General features: G+C 36.9%; 1 protein-coding gene across 1 annotated transcript in view; it reads left to right on the forward strand.

Moving 5' to 3' along the window:
* Positions 1-17,285, forward strand: part of ADAMTS12 (ADAM metallopeptidase with thrombospondin type 1 motif 12) — a 175,577-nt gene that overhangs the window by 137,197 nt on the left and 21,095 nt on the right. The window contains exons 15-18 of the mRNA XM_042825624.1: positions 106-350; positions 1,286-1,427; positions 9,487-9,613; positions 15,599-15,809. Of these exons, the coding sequence (XP_042681558.1) occupies positions 106-350; positions 1,286-1,427; positions 9,487-9,613; positions 15,599-15,809 (725 nt within the window). The remainder of the gene's footprint in view (positions 1-105; positions 351-1,285; positions 1,428-9,486; positions 9,614-15,598; positions 15,810-17,285) is intronic.

Below are 17,285 nucleotides of genomic sequence, written 5' to 3' on the forward strand. Positions count from 1 at the left end.
TTTTTTTTTTTTTTTCCCCAAGCAAATCTTGTGTTTCAAAACATCTGAAATAAACTGCAATGACATTTTTCTTGTTTACCTCCATGTATCTGTTTTTTCTCTTAGGATACGTTGATATTGGATTAATTCCAAAAGGTGCAAGGGGTATCAGAGTCACAGAAGTTGCAGAAGCAGGCAATTTCCTTGCTGTGCGAAGTAAAGATCCAGAAAAATATTACCTGAATGGAGGTTTTATCATCCAGTGGAATGGTGAATACAAAGTAGCAGGAACAATATTTCAGTATGACAGGACAGGTGATCTAGAAAATCTGACAGCTCCGGGACCCACCAATGAATCAATATGGATTCAGGTAAGTAGCAGATCTCTAGCAGAGCCCATTGAGTTTGGGTAGCAGCTGAATGTATGAAGACTTCAAAACAGAGGCTGGAAAAATATGTGTATTTTTATATAGACTGCTCTACTATCCTATGTTTAAAAAATCATTTGAACTATTTTGGAAAGAAACACGTTGCTTGAGAAAGCAGTTAATTGTACCTGAATATATGTATGTCTTGTGTCATATGTATGTCTTGATTATGGTCATGGGAGAGGATCCGTGTAGTGGGTATTCAATTGTCACCGCCAGGAATCAAATCCAATGAAACCATTTAGAAGGAAGAGGAGAAGTTCATTGCCTCAGTAGTTTATCCCTTGAAGATTCTCTCACCTCTCTCCTGTCAGTCAAATGGTGATATTCACAAGTGGCTCTACTTGGAATTTTTCTTCTTCGTCTGGAAATGGTGAAAAATAATAATAATCTGAATAAAACCTCTAGTTTTCTGACCTACTGGACATTTTTTAACAGTTGTTATATATGGGTAGGGTAATTACCATTTATAATGGTAGGTAGTAGCTCTTAATCAGTGCCACATTTTCCAGAGCCTTGAATGGACTTTGCATTATCTCATGGTCAATAGGTACCAATTTTGTTGGCCCAGTTACACATGAGCTTTCAAAACTGCATGACAAACGGTTGTGTCTTAAAAAGAAACGTCTGCCATTGTCAGCAAACAAATGAAAGGTTTGCCAGTCTGTATTTCTGATTGGGTAGTAGGCTCCAAAATAGACTGCTTTTAAACCTGCTGGTTTTGCTGTTTTTCGTTTGGTTTTGTGTTTTTTTTGGTTTTGTTTTCTTGGTTTTTTTTTTTTGTTTTTGTTTTTTTTTTTGCTGTCATACTTCAAAAGCTTTGGGCTAGAAGGTTATAGTAATGATAAATGATTAAGTGAGCTGTACTGTTTTTCCAGCTACTTTTTCAAGAGACTAACCCTGGGATCAAGTATGAATATACTGTTCGTAAAGAAGAAAATCATGAGAATGAGATTGGAGAGCCAGAGTATTTTTGGCAGTATGGAGAGTGGACAGCCTGCACTGTTACTTGTGGAAGAGGTAATTCCATATTTTCTTTTTCTATTATTGCCTTTGTTACTTTCCTTAAAATGATCTAGACCATTTCTGTCATTTCTTTTTCTTTAAGAGGTAAGGTTCTTACATGCATTTGGCTAGAGAGCTTGTATGTAAGAATGTATTTTAGCTTTAAAATAAGATAACAAACCTATTTAAGATGAGAAAGTATTTGTAGCACCTGCCCTGAAATTCTTAGTGTCTATGAGCATTTCAGTACCTGCCCTGAAATTCTCAGTGTCCATGAGCCAAACTGGAAAATCAAGATTTCTTTTCCCTCACACTTTCAGAATTATCTGTAATAATCCTACTTCACAGAGGTACTGATTTGTAACCTTTTGTTTCTCTGTGTAGGTGTTCTAAACTCAGGTATGTTAAATACAAAAACTACCCTTCATTTCTGTTCAAAAAACAAAAAATATTTTCGTATGTTTCTCGGTAAATATTTCAGTCGATTTTGAAACTTGTGTATCTTTGCCTCTCTCAATACAATGGAACAATTCCATTTGTATTGTAGTTCTTTGTGGTGCATTAAGCTGGACAATTGTGTAGAATGACAACCATGAAATGCTAACAACAGGTCTAGAAAACTGCCTTTGGTACGAGAAAATGCTAGCAGAAAAACTTTCTTTTAAGGTGTAGGACAGTACATTAAACTACATCAGTACACTGCTGATGTTATAGCCGTTGGATAACAGATGTGAAATAGATTTTTTATCTTTCTAATGCCTGGGTTTTGCTTGGAGTATGTGATCATTGCTGGTTACTTCTTTTTTTTTCTCAAAAATAAAGACAAATTTCCTAACAAATCCAGTTGGTGGTATGACAAAATAATGATTATACTAGTAATGGTTTTTAAATCCTTCCTGTTGTGAAGGACACTGAAAGAATGTGTTTTTCAAGGATTTGGGGAAAAAAAGGTATTGAATAGCTTTAATTCTAGAAGATGAAAAGAAGAATTTCAGGAGATCTTCATAAATAACCCCATCCCAAAAACTTTCCTATATTAATACGTTTATGTGTGTATAAATATGTACTGATGTTTGCTTTTAAGTGCAAACTTCTATGTATATATGTAGGGTTTTTTTTTTTGTTTTTGAGAAAAGAGCTTCTCACCACAGAACACCATGAGCTTTCTTGCTAGCAAAATAAAGCTTTTTCTTTAGGTACTTAAAACAAATGCTTTGCTTAATGGCATGCTGCATGTTTTAGCTCTTTTATGTACTTGTGGTTGATGTTTAATCTAACAATTGTCATGATAACAAAAAGAGGGAGGAAAAGTGAAATTAGACTGATTATTATGTTTTTATTCAACATCTGCTTCACTTTTCCCAGAAGTGTTTCCTACTAAGTAAATTATAATCTGGTATACTACCTTCTGACTAAAGAATTGTGTGATTTGGCTTTGATTTCTAACTTATTTCTAACTTGATTATTTAAACAGAAGACTGCAGGATATGGTGGTTTTTTTTCAGTTTTTATTTAATAAGTGGCTTTCCCCTTTACCATCTTTGGCTTCTTAATAAATACTTCTTGAGCTTATAGGCCTGTTCTTTGCATAGGTAGAAATGAAACATTTCACAAAGCACTGTGAACTTCTTCATATGACTCTGCAGGGATACTGTGAGGTACATCACAGTACGAAAGCATGGAAACTTACTCCTTTCTCTGTATTCGTTGATGGACAAGATAAAAGGAATAAACAAATCTTTTGCTCTCTTTCACCTTAGGTACAAACACTTCTAAAAATTACAAAACAGACTTCAGGGAAGGTGTAATCTGCTAGTAAGTGATGAAGTCAGGGTATTGTCACTTACTTACTCCCTACCCAAAGGAAAAGGGAAAGCTTATCATAGAGCTTAAATTCATTGCTTGAACAAGAGGAAATACACAGAATCACAAGATTTGGAAGAGATTGAGGCCAGGTATAAGTATATGCATAGGTAGATAAACAGCCAGCTCTTTAGTATCTCCATAGATGGAGACTCCACAACCTCTCTGGGCAGCCTGTTCCAGTGCTCCATCACCCTTATTGTAAATAAGTTCTTCTTCATGTTAGTATGGAACTTCCTACGTACAAGTTTTAGGCCATTAATCCTTGTCCTACCACTGTGCACCACCAAGAAGAGCCTGGCCTCATCCGTTTGCCTCCCATCTTTCTTTAGATATTTATAAACATTTATCAGATGCTCTGTCCATCTTCTTTTCCCGAGGCTGAAGAGATTGAGATTTCTCAGCCTGTCTTCATATGGGAGATGCTCCTGATCCTTAACCATCTTTATGGCCACCTGCTGGACTTTTTCTATGTGATCCTTATCTTTTTTGAGCTAGGGAAACAGAGTTCAGATATTACAGTCTATTTGCATTTCTCTGCAGGTACTCTATGCTTAATTTGACTGTGCTCCAGCCTGAATGTGGACCAGTCATGCTGTTGGTAGAGTCTCTGAGCTAGTTGTGGCCCTACTAGTCTCCACAGGAGTTTGAGCTCTGCTTATCTAGATGTAACCCTGCACATTAACAACAAAACTTGGAGCTCAGCTGTGCAGCCACAGAGGAAACAGTATTTGGAAAATGTTAATGGTCCCTCAGCAAAGAAGTTTGTAAACTCTGAAGTCTTGCCTCATTTAGCAAGGAATGGACATGGTAGTAAATGTTTATGTAGAACCAGAAATTCTCACAGTTGCACGTTATTGTGTTTGTTCCTCTTGAGTTCAGCTTGAAACCAAGTGGCAAAAATAAAGGCAGGACTTAATGTTCCCAGTGTTGCTGCATTAATCAGCATATTTCCTTGACTTCTGCAGAACTTCCCCTTAGGTTTAAATAATGAGATTGATTTTATCTGAATGTACAGGCTGTTTAGAACCAGAAATCAGTGCCATTGGCAGTAACAAACCTGCTGTGCCAAATCTCAAGCATTAAAATATTTTCTTAAGGCTTCTAACGTAAAGTGTATTGAAGTAGGCAAGAAGATAATCTTCTGTTATCAATACAGTGCATGACAACTCTACTGAAGACAAACCTTCAGTGGGGGTCAAGGAGATAAAAAAAAATAAGTTGCATTTGTTTAGACTAAATGTGATAATGAAATAACCTTGAAGTACTTTTTATTCATCATTTGGTAAATAATGAACTAGTTGCTTTTCAGGTTCAAAGGGGAGGGGGGCCAAGAAAGCTGAACTACTGAAAACTGGCTGACATAGCCAGTGAGAGAAATTGATTCTTACCTAGAGATTTTTTTTTTTCCTGGCAAACCCGGACCTGCCTAAAGATTCATTGTAGGCCACACATTAAGATTGGTCAATAGGACAGTGATAAATCCAAGAGCTCTTCAGCCTTTTGTAGCCACAAAGATCAGGACAATGAAATCACACTTTCCATAGACAAGAGAGGAAAACACAATTAGAGAGTGGCAAATGGGACAACATACACAGGAGCAGACTGGTCCAGGAAAGCCTCTTCTATCTAGAAGAAAAAAACCACAGTTTTACCTCCTTCTCTAAGGGAAATTTCCAATGATGCATAATGTATTCGTAGAATTAAGCTTTACCTTCACAGAATAACCTTAGGTCAACTCCTTACAGGCATTTTCCTATATTTCTCGCCTTAAGGTTGTGCCACATATATTTCTGTGCCCTGGCCCATGTGCTTCTCCAACTCCACTGCAGCTGTGATAAAGAAGTAGTACATGTGCTTATGTTTTCCATCATCTCCTTCACATGCTTATATGTCTTGTAGTCTCAAAGAGCGAGTTCATCTGGCTTGTCAACAACATAGTCATTTAGCAGAGAATAATGTTGTCTGAAAAATCGATGTTTTCTGTAGCAAAGATAGCTGATGCTGTTTGCAGGGAAGATGAGAATACATGACAATATCTGATATCTATATGTAGTGTAGAAAATAGTTCGGTAATTTCATTTCATGACAAACTCTTGTGACCATCATTTACAGTAAAAATCATGAGCTTTGCTCAGTCCATGCTGCAGATTCTTTTGCTTTATATAGAATTGCATTGCTGTCAGGATCTGTTCATTACAGAACGCATCCTGCAGACTGTTGCACAATCAAACTTGAGTTGCACACAGCAGCCCTCTGACAGTGGGCTGTCCCTCCAGAGCCTGTTGTCCAGCCAGATAGCATATAAAGACTTTAAGCTTCTTTTATAGGACAGTTAATTTAAATGCCTCACTAACTGTTTTTCTAGAATGACTACCCACTGTTGTTTCCTAAAATAATGGTCAAAAGAAACTATAAGCAAAATCTCCTTGTCCTTTTTGAAATACTGGAATTATGTTTTGTAGGACTAGTTTTGAGTGGCGTGGAGTGTAACAAGAAGCAAAAAAATACAGCACAGCTGCAACTAAGGGAGAATATTAGGCAACTTCAAAATCTACTTCTCGATAGATAACACCAGTGATTGGCAAAGTTTCAAAGCTTTTCAGAAGGACTTAACTGTGAGATTTGTTTAGGGGTTAATTGCTATGTGCCCTCTAAATCCTTCACAACTGCTATCAGGTCTATTTTGAAAAATTACCTCCAGGTGTTCCTGAACTGAAATGTACTACTAAACTTGCGGCACTGAGATTGAGAAAACAATAGCCACAGTGTTTTACTTCACAGTTATGGGTCTAAGTTTTATAATGCCAAGAATGTGAAGGCAGTTTATTGTATTGTGTATGTGATCTGTGCATGCATGTGATATAATTTGTTCATTCAAGTACCAAAGTGAAGTCGTGGACTATTTGATTTGTTGCACAACAGTGAAAATTGCATGTTCACACAAATGGCTCTTACTATGCTCTTTTGTTTGCACACTTTGTACATATGCTTCTGGAATGCAGGAGTTCAGTTTTGTCATTCACAGCTTTGAACACGCTCAAACTCAAAGCTGGCCTTTCACAGAATGGGTTGGGTTGGAAGGAACCTTAAAGATCATCTTGTTCCAACTTTTTTGCCGTAGCTGTTCTTCTAACAAGTGTCTACTCTTTTTTTAAAATCCCTTCAAACCCAACTGTTTTTTCAGTGGATACCATTTTTGCCTGGGGAAAATTTTTACTTCCCATCTAAAAAGTTCAGTCTGAACTTTTAGGGCTGAAGCTTCTTGGAGTGGTAGAAGTGCTTTCTGAGTTGAGTAAGTGAAATTAAGATGTGTGAAAATATTCGGTAGAGCAGAGTCGAAAGTAGTTTTCTGTGCCAGTTTTTGTCCTTGTTGTTGTTGTAATTTCCATGGAAATAAATAGGCGTCATTATTTTCAGAGGGACCCATGTATCTTTACAGTGCTTTCTAGTTCAACTTGCTCAAGATTAAAAAAAAGTTAAGAAAAATCAACTGCCTACGGATATCTATTGTATTCCGTCTAATCATAGAAGTGGAAATAATGTTTTTAGAGTGACATAGAAAATCAAAGATGACTTGAATATTCAATAGAATAATGAGGTTTAGGAAGCATAAAATGTCATTTTAGGCAAATGCAAGCTAGTTTATGTACCATTTGCCAGTCCAACTTTCTTTTTCTATCTCATTTTCCAGACCAGCTGAAAACCTTGAAATAACGTAATAAAACTGCACACAATGTTCCTTTCTTTCCACGGCTTTATTGAAGCACCACTGTATTTTTAAGATGACAGCTTCTAAGAAAATGTGTGTGCATCTATACAAGCATATAAATTCTTTTCAACTTTGTAACTGAATTCTATATCGTCCTGATGGGAAAGAAAAATGCATGTATGGCTTCTTTAAATATATGTACTTGTCCTTGAATTTACCAGATTTTGAAACTACAATATAAATTCATGTAACTTCCATACTAAAAATTTTGTTTGTGTGACTTAAGTTTCTTGATGCCAGTGATCAACAAATGTTTTATGAGAATGTACAGCCTCAAAGCAGTATTTCTGCTAAGATTTATAGCTGTTTTGAAATTAACTACAGCAGCTGAAATGACATTAAAATTTATTGGAGCAAAAGAGGAGTTCTCTTGCTTAATTTGCATTTGTAGCAGCATCATATCATGATTTTGAAAGGGTCAGAGTTGTATTTCTGTGAACTCCATTGTTTACAACTAGTGTGAAGGCAGCTTACTATTCCACTTACGTTTTTCGTAGCATAAAACAGGACTTTGATCCCTGAGACTTTGGTCCCTGCACTGGACCAAACAGCTTTCTGTTTATTGAAGTCCCCCAAAAAAGAGGAGAGCCATGTGCAACCACACTGCAGGCAAGATGGCCGTGCTGCCGTATAGCTGCTGCCATGTCACATACTCTAAAGCTTGAATGCCTCAGCAAAAAGAATGTTAGCAGAAGCATAGGGCTGCAGTCCCTCTGATCCTCTCTTCTAGATGAAACCAGTTCTTATTCTGAACTAGTGCTGTTGAGATAGATGGCTTTAGAGGTCCCTTCTGACTGAACTATTCTATTGTAAAATCAACTCTTATCTATGCATGGTGGAAACTCAATGTATTGAGTTGTTGCATAGATCTAGTCATGTCTGAAGGCTGCACCACTTATGATAAGTATCATATACCTGAAATGTTAGGGTGCTATCCATAGAAACTAAGGGTTTCTGTCTGTTTCTATGAAATAACCCTGATATGCATGGAAGACTTCTCTTCTTGTTTTGAAGGCTTTTTTCAGTGATGTCTGACCATAACCTTCCCCTTCGTATCTACACACCATGCTCAGTTTTTCTAAGAAGAATTACCTCTGATAATAGCATTGGATTTCTTACTATTAGATTTAGTAGTCTGTTTTTTTTCCTGTGTTTATTTATGTATGTGAATTGTTTAATTTTGGAGAGAAATGTGTTTTTGAATGCTGCAAAGTCGCTTAAGGCAAGCCAGCCATAATGCTAGTGTGAAATTCTAGGATGTATGCTTTAATTGTCTTATAAGGAAACATTGCATAGAGGATCGGAAGAAAATGCTGCATAGAGGAATATTTTCATGGTTTTTCAAGCAGCATTGTATCTGAGTTTCTCTTTTTTTCTTCTGGATAGACTCCCATGCTGATTACTGGGAGATGTGAGAAAAGGAAAAGCTTAGTTCTTAAATGTATCACAAAATACATAACATTTACCTCTGACATGTAGTAATAGTGCTACTAAGCCCATTTCTTCCCAGGAGAGGGATGAAACTCACAGAAATATTACCTTAACATCTGCATATAAATTGCTATGAATAAATGGCACATTTAACACAGTGAGCAAACACGATTTCTTCAATCATGTTTATCCCAGACATTTGTCTGGATTTGCAGCACAGGACCAACATCAAATTATTGCAGAACTCCTCTGGTGCATGCTTTTCTTTAGGTTTGCACTGGGATAATGCAGTATTTTGTTTCTGGTTTCTTTCTCTTCAATGAGCAGGAGTTTGTGTGACTGAAACTGCTAAAAAATAACCTAAACTGCACATATGGAATCTCTCTTCATTATAGTGATTTGCCTCTTATCTGCTGTGCATCAGTTATTTAGAAAACAGATTTTCTCCTTTGTATTATGATGTTGTTGTTTTAGGTCAAGATTTGAATCATTTTTAAAACTTTTAAAAAGCAGAACTGAGCGTTAGCAATCATATGGTTAACAGAGGTGAAACGTTCTGGTTTGTTTTCTGTGTAATTGCCTGTTCCAAGAGAACAAAGTAAAGAACAGTAATAATCCACATGCTGTGAATAGCCTCCTGCTGCCCTGTTGTCTCTTCTCTGTGAGAAATCCAAAAAAACATTCATAGCTCTTTAAATTCAACTGATTTCAGGGGTATAAGAATCTTTCTGACAGTGACAACTCACTGAGATAAGTTCCTTCTAGTACGTACCTTTAGCTAACTGATTCACTGGAGCTCTGCATAACTCCCTTTTAGCTTGACTGAAGGACACATGTACCTGATTTAGCTCAGTCATCAGCAGAACTGACTTCTACTCCTGAAAACATCTTACGGCTCTTTCTGTATTCTGGGATGTGGTGTGTAGACAGTGTCCTCCTCATGCTGGAGGGCTTCTGCAGTTTGTCCCTGGCCTACAGGGATTACTCTTCCAATTTTGTCTCTTACAGGGGTGCGTCGCCAGATTGCCCACTGCATGCGGAAGGGAGGTGGAGCGATCAAGAACTCCTTCTGTGACCCAGCCACACAGCCGAATGGACGACAGAAGAAGTGCTACGAAAAGGATTGTCCACCAAGGTACCATTACTTTGAAGACCCTTGTAATCTTAAATAAGAGTCATTCAAAAGAATATATTGGTTCTAATACCAGATCAGTGTGGCATCTACAGCCTACCGTAAAGACAGCTTCCAGAGCAGAGGTGTCAGAAACCCAGTAGTGGTCGAATAAAGAGTGAACTAATTAACCACAGTAAACATTTTGATAGTAGCCTGTGGCTGAAAAGAAGGCACAGATTTGCTAGAAGGCATCAGTGATGCAGAGTACATGTGTACTCTGCATTTTTTGCTATAGTCAGTATTTATTTTAGTTTTTTTTCTTTATGTACTGACATGTCCTACATTTGTCTTTTACTGTCTTTGGAAATCCTTTATCATGATGTCCACAATGGTATAGGATCATAGAATGGCTTGGGTTGGAAGGGATCTCAAACCAACCAGTTCCAACCTCCCTAAAAGGAGTTGTCTTAGTCTGTACATGTATCTGGGATTGTCCCAACCCAAATGCAATACCTTGCACTTAGTCTTGTTGAACCTCACTAGGTTTCTGTGGCACACTGCTTAAGTTTGTCCAGGTCCCTTTGCATGACATATACAATTGTTATACAAGTCTTTACCTAGTAATTCCAGTTAACTCAGGATCAAAGTCATTGCAGTTATTCCCTTAAAGTATTTCATGCTGTATTTGTCAGCAGCAATTTTCATGAAGCTTTACTGTAGCAAACTGTGTTGGTTTTATTAATCATTTCCAAATGTCTTCACAAGATTGTGTGATATTTCCTTTGGGAATTACATCTTTCCAGATGCAACCGCAATAAATGATTTTTAAAAGTATGAACCACGAACATCTCATAATTCTCCATAGATTGCAAGGAAATACGAATAGACAATAGATCAAACTTAGCAACTAGTTGACCATGTGAGAGCCAAACCTACCTGTTAGTGTGAGTGTGGATGCTTTGTATTTATAACATGTATACACTTGATATTTATTCCAAAATTTCAAATGAGCTTAAGTTACCCCATTCGTTCAAAGCAGTTGCGTTATTTAGGGATCTTCATGAAGGTGGGAGAGGAGAATTTTTCCAGCATTACACAGATTATGGAATTATCCATAATGCATGTGAAGTAGGCAGAAAAGCTCTTGTTCATTGCCCGTCTGAATCATGTTTCTCAAACTTATCAAGCTCTGCAGAGGAAAGGGCCAGTTACATTTCTGAGCACTGCAAAATATGGACAGTTATGCTAACTTCAGTGCAGAAAACCTATATAATGTATACTTCTAGATCTATTTATTTATTTTTATCTTAACAGAAGTATGACTACAGTAGTTTGATTAAGGAACCCCTGGATCCCGCCCCTATTCTGATTTTCAGCAGACCTATGGCTGCATGCTTAAAGAAGAGCAGGCAAAGCAAGCATAAATCATTTCTCTTTCTAATATGCTCCCAGTTTCCAAATGCGTTTAACTCCAGGCATTTCTAGAGAAATATATCTCCACAGTAATAGCTTAGACTGGCCCTGCAACCCTGTAAAACTTCATTCTTGCACAGCTTCCTTGGCAAGAAGTTCCACAGTTTTAATGCCTACTCATTTTAATAGTTGGACTTTATGATCTTGGAAGCCTTTTCCAACCAAAATGATTTTGTTCTATGAATCTGTGATTTTATTTATTTTGAATCTGGCTTTCACCGGCTTCTGTTGGTGGTTACTTGCTCTTTCACTGGAAGAGCTGACAGGACAGAGTGGGTTTTTATTCACCCTTCTCAGGCCATTCACTCAGTAGATCTGGTCTCTGATCCAGGCTGTAGTCCCAGCATGGGATTTAGCTGGTATTTACTTCTTCATGACATACATGCCATCTCGAACCCAGGCAGATGAGTTATACATCTCTGTCTGAAAAGCAAGAAGGCTCTCAAGGTAGTTCAGTTAGGTGGTTCCAAAGAAAACCTGAATGGTAGAGAATGATGTGACCGTCCTGCGCAGTACAATATAGCATAACTGAGAATTCATGTGAAGCTACTACAGAGCAAGGTGGCTAAATTATGTGCTAGAGGTGAGGATAGTGTAACTGAACATGGCATGGCTGGGAACTTTTGTTAGTGCTGTAGCCACAGGACTGGAACTGCTAGATGATACCATTGCTTCCCGAGAGCAAATCAGTATCTTTGTGGGAACATTCCATGTGATACAACAAGGATGTTCTCTTGCACAATGCTGCTCTAACCTGTGATATCTTATTGATAATACACATGCTGCTGTGTCACTAGCTACTAGACCCTAACTCAACATCAGATAATGTATCAAATAGTATCTACAGGCAAAGAATAACATTATAGTAATGCTTGTAACTCGCACAGACCAGATTTTATCTTATTAATTCTTTTCAGGAAGTTAATTATAAACTATTTAAATGACAGGCTTCTGTAAAATCCAGGTCTTAATGTGATTATTGTTTTGTTTTGGTTTTTTTTGTTTTGTTTTGTTTTTCCCCCACTTCCTACTAAAAGAATCTGGAACAATGCAAGTATTTTAAATATTGCAATAAGTTTATGTGCCACGTATTGGGTAAGAACAAAATAAAGATGGCTGAACAGTTGAGAGTTAAAAAGTTTAAAACAGCTGCTCATGTGAAACTTCAGTGATTCTGCCTAGCAGGAGTGACTGTGTGTTTTCCACAATGTGCTACGGAATATGTTTTCCTGCCACACAATTCTTTGGTAGGCAGGGATTTTGCTCCACAGGTATTCATGATAAAAATTGACAGACAGTACTTGGAGAGAGAGATTTTAACTTCTCAAGCTCTGAATAGAATGTTTTCTCCCACCATGAAGATAATTGCCTTAAGACTATTTAACTTGACAACATGTATGAGAAGAGGAATGGTAAATAGATTTTGATGAAGTATTTGGGATCTCCTGCAGGGTCCAGATTTATCTGTTGTTACTGTATTGTCCTCTTTCAGAACAGTTAAGCAACACAATAAGAACAAAACATCCTGTTCTTATTATTATAAACAGACCAAAAATCAGTGCCCTGTTAGTATCTGCTGTGCCTGGTGTTCTACAAAATATATAGTGCAAGAAGTGTCTTTCTTTAAGTTTGACTGAATATTCGACCCCATAGGCATGAAGATAGCAAACATAGATTACAAAGTCTCAACAAGACTTATAACCTTATTCAGTAAGCATCATCTGTGCATAGACAGAAAAAGCTGTTGGGCTCTGCTTTAACTATTACAGACTCAAGTTCCTCTTATGTGCATATCCTTCATTTTTTGGGTGCATTGTCAGGTGCTTCTTGTTGGACTGTGGAAAAGCTTGAGTGCTTCCAGCTGCAACTGAAAGTCAACCGAAGTTGCATTTTCACTATACAGTGAATTCTCTGTAGTTTGAGAGCCCCAGAAAAATTTGTTCCCACTCAGATTAGTTCTCTAAATCTTACAGTTTGTTAGTTAACAGTCTTTCTGTGCTGTGCCATGCATGCCGATGGTGATAAAACAGTCCTGTTGCTTTGCAGGGACAAGGAGAGGCATTTTTAAGAACTTCCCAGTTGCTGTAATGGTGAATGCCATGGGAAATGGCATTCAGAGGTAGGGACAAGGGGTAGATAAAGCCCATCAGGTTTCAGTTTCTGCCAATTCATCTCAGATTCTCTTCACAATCAGCACAGCTATATATGGTTTTCTTCCCCACATCCTTTTCTATGCCAAGCATCTTTTAATGTGATTTTTAAAAAAATCCTTCTTTATAACATGCCTAAAGCTAAGTCTGTCTGGGAGTGCCCTTCATTGTCCAACTCAAAGCTGGAAAGTCTGTCAGCATGCCATCTCAATTTAGAAGTTGTTTATGTGGGCACTGCGTCAGTTCTACATGTTCAACAGTTGTCTCCAATTTCAGTCATGTCTCTGCAATGTGGAGACAGTAGAAGCTCCTACAGGACTGGTGTCTTGTCACTTGGGTGCTACTACTCTGTGGCCCAGGACTTGCTTTGAGTTATCCTGTAACAGAACAGATGAGTGGATGTTAATGTTCCACCCTCCTTAATTTGCCTTTCTTCCACATCCGCTGAAACTCTGAAGTTCAGAAGTCCTCATGATAGAGTGTTTATGACGTATGTAAATGAAGTAGAATCAAAGTAAGAATTATACACCCCTGAGAACTCCACTTACTGATGAGAATAAACTTTCAGTAAAAAAAAATAAATGTTGGGATAGTGTGTAGTGAAAATTATCTCATCAGTACAGTCTATTACCTATGTTGAATGAGGAAATACTCAATAGAAAAAGTTACATGACTAAATGTAGATGAAGATTGGCATGAAGGTGGAATAAGATAGTCTTGATTCTGGATTTTATTAACTTCAGAACACTTTTTTAATTTCATGACTTATTTAGAAAAATGTTTCATGTGCATTAGCTTGTTACCAGTGCACGACTGCTACTTGTCAAGGTAGATTTTGTAGCGAAGTGATAATTCATTATTTAGAGTTCAGTACTCAAACCTGCAAACTGCTGGCCTCTTACTCAGAGCCGTGTGAAAATTAGGGAGGGAGCCATCTCTGTAACTAGAAATATGTGATCTGGTGCCATTAAAATTAATAGAGCAGTTTGCATACTTGAGATTGCATTTTTGGAGGCACTATTTACAAGATACCTAAGATGATAAAGAGAATTGGAAGGAAGATGCAAGAGATGAAAACAGCCCTGAAATTACTTGGTTCAGGTTACAATAACATATTTTTATCTTCTTTATTGCCACATTCATCTGAGGTGTACTTGTTTTTTTCTTTTTAACTGATTATTTTTCCTTGGTTATTTGCAGAAGCCCAAAATAGAAAGAGGCACTCTAAAAAAAGGCAAGAGACTAGGATAAATAATGTGCTCTTTTTATTATAGCAGTATCCAGAGGGCTCACACAGGTTTATGGCAGTGGGCTATCATTCCACAGCATTTTGGAAAACAATCTGTGCTTCAGAGGGCTTACAGTGTAATTTAAAAGGAAACGAAATATGTTTTCATAACTGAAGAGAAGAAGGAAGGTGTAGGCTCCCCAGAGTAAACTAGAAGATTGCAAAAGAGAACTGTGTGCATAGCTTGATTGCTCTGAGTCCTTATATTTTTTTTCTTAATGATTATGCTTATCATTGCCTTCCAAATCAGTGACATTTGTTTGTTTGTTTATTTTGCAATTGAAGAATAAATTTATCAAGGAAAATGGAAACTATGGAGGAAGGGGAGAAAAGGGCTTGTTGGCAAACAAAAGAAGCCAGAAATGCATTGAGATTGGAAATTGTGACTGAGCCAGATGAATGCTACAAACAGTTAATAAACCTGCTGTGGAACTTCAATGTTTTCATTAGTATGGAATTAGTTTGCTCAAAGTTCATTTAGCTAAAAAGGAAAAAAAAAAGTGCAAAATTGTAATGTTGGTTTTAATTCAAAAACAATTTTTTCTAGACAGAAAGTCATTTTCTAAGTACATACATTATGTTTTTTGGTGTTTTTTGCTTTGGTTGGTTTGGTGGGTTTTTTTTGTTGTGTGTGTAAAGCTTTGTCATCATGACCTGCTTTAAAACTCAGGAACAAGAAGCGATAGTACCTTGGAGCATTTTTTGACTTAAGAGTTCACAACTGGACTGGATTTCTTATACTGCAGCTTGGAGCTATTTTCTTGCCTATGGTAAACTAAGCCAAATTACTTGGAAAACATTGCACTAGAGAAAACATTTATCTTTCACTTAGTGAAGGATTGTACAGTTTGCTCTGGAAGACCATCTGTGATCAGGAGAGGCAAATATAAGGGGCTAATTTTTCCATTTTGGAGGAACAAAGTACAAATTCTAATTTGTTAATTCTTTCTGTATTAAGGTAACAATAAGCAGATATTAAGATAAAAAAGATTGCTGAGCTGCCCAGCAGTTACTGAAATCTGGATGTGAAAGGCTATCCTTAATACACTAGTGATGGGTTATTGTTGCAATGTTTCTTACATTTCTGTTTGTCAGATGGTGGGCAGGTGAATGGCAGAAATGTTCAACAACATGTGGCCCGACAGGACAGAAGAAGCGAACTGTACTTTGCATCCAAACAGTGGGATCTGATGAGCAGGCATTGGCTGTCACAGAATGCCAGCACCTGCTTAAACCAAAGACCCATTTGTCATGCAACAGAGATGTCTTGTGCCCATCCGACTGGACAGTGAGCAACTGGACTGAGGTAAGTTTGTGTCAGCTGTGACATTAAAAGTTTGCTTTTTTATTTTTTCTAATTTTTTTTGTGCTTGAGCTTTTTTTTTATTTTCTTTTTTTCTGAAGTGATCTATCATACTTAACAAAAAAAGACCAATGAGCATTTTTGCTGTGATAATTCAGTATATTGTGCAGCTAATTCACTGGCAGCTGATGACCTGCAGAATGTGAGGTCATCAAATTAATGACTGCAATATACTAAAATTGTTTAAATATACTGGAACTTATTCTGCAATATAAGTTACTATTAATATGGAATACTCATTTGTCGTGCTTTTTCGTAATTAATCCATGGAGAGATCTCATGCTTCTTAGCATTCTTCAGATTACAGTGTTGGTATCTGCAGGTGCTTCACACCTAAGCTTTCCATTGAAGTTGATGAGAGTTATGGGACCGTGGGATATTGAGCAGTCTGCTTCTCCATGAAAACTAAAAATGCACAAGGACACTTCGTGGGGGGGAGAAGTTGGTTTTCAATCGTGTAAAATTTTTAAATTGCTTTACTCTAATCAGTTCTGTTACATTGAAATTTGCTTATAGCTCACCTCACAACCGTGCAATATTGTCACATACACTGAGCTAAAGTTTATCTGATAACAAAAAAAAATACATGCTCAACAAATCTTTTCCCCTTTAGGTGTCCATAAAATTAAAAATCACTGTATTTTTGCAAACTTTCAAGAATTCTTTTTAAAAAATTTTTCCTTTTCCTAATTTGATTTCCTTTTTTTTTTTCTTTTTTTTTTTTTTTTTTCTTTTTTTTTCTTTTTTTTTTTTTAAGGAACTAACAAATGAGCTTGATAGTAGATACAGATAATGAACTGGTTGAATTTTGTGGCAGTGCTAATACAATTTATACTGCTCACAAGCCATCATCACTAAATGTTGATTGTTTTATAAATTGGGTAGCCATCATTTTTTAACTACCTGTGGAACAAAAATACACTTGTGAGTATATGGCCTACTTATACAGAATGGCAATTTACTTACAAAAATATCATGCTGCTATTGAATACAGCAGTTGCTCACTTGTCATTGGTTTTTATTTGCATGTTTCTAACAAAAATAAATTTCTTCACCTCAATAAATTGGAGTGAGAGCATAGGTCAGACTTTCTCCACCAGAAATGGTAGCAATGTCCAGATATTAGTAAATGGAAAAAAAACCTTAGGTGGTAAATGTGTGAAAGAGAAAACTTCCTTTTTCTCCTAGTTTATCTGGTTGTTAAAAGACCATTCTATACATTAAAAAATGAAAATACCTAATTGGGCAGATAATGAAGATGAAGTGTTACAGATATTCTGAAATCTCTTTTGTACTACATCTGTAATCTAAAGCAGAAGCTTTCAAAGCGAATTCTAGGGGAGATAATTTTTCCCCAAGAAGTTAGCGAGGTTAGATATTCCTTCTAATTCACAAATGCTAATCCAAGTCAGCCACATG

This window comes from Centrocercus urophasianus, unplaced genomic scaffold (assembly GCF_019232065.1).
Source record: "Centrocercus urophasianus isolate 14NV4802_14NV808 unplaced genomic scaffold, USGS_Curo_1.0 seq_25, whole genome shotgun sequence".
Lineage (NCBI taxonomy): Eukaryota > Metazoa > Chordata > Aves > Galliformes > Phasianidae > Centrocercus > Centrocercus urophasianus.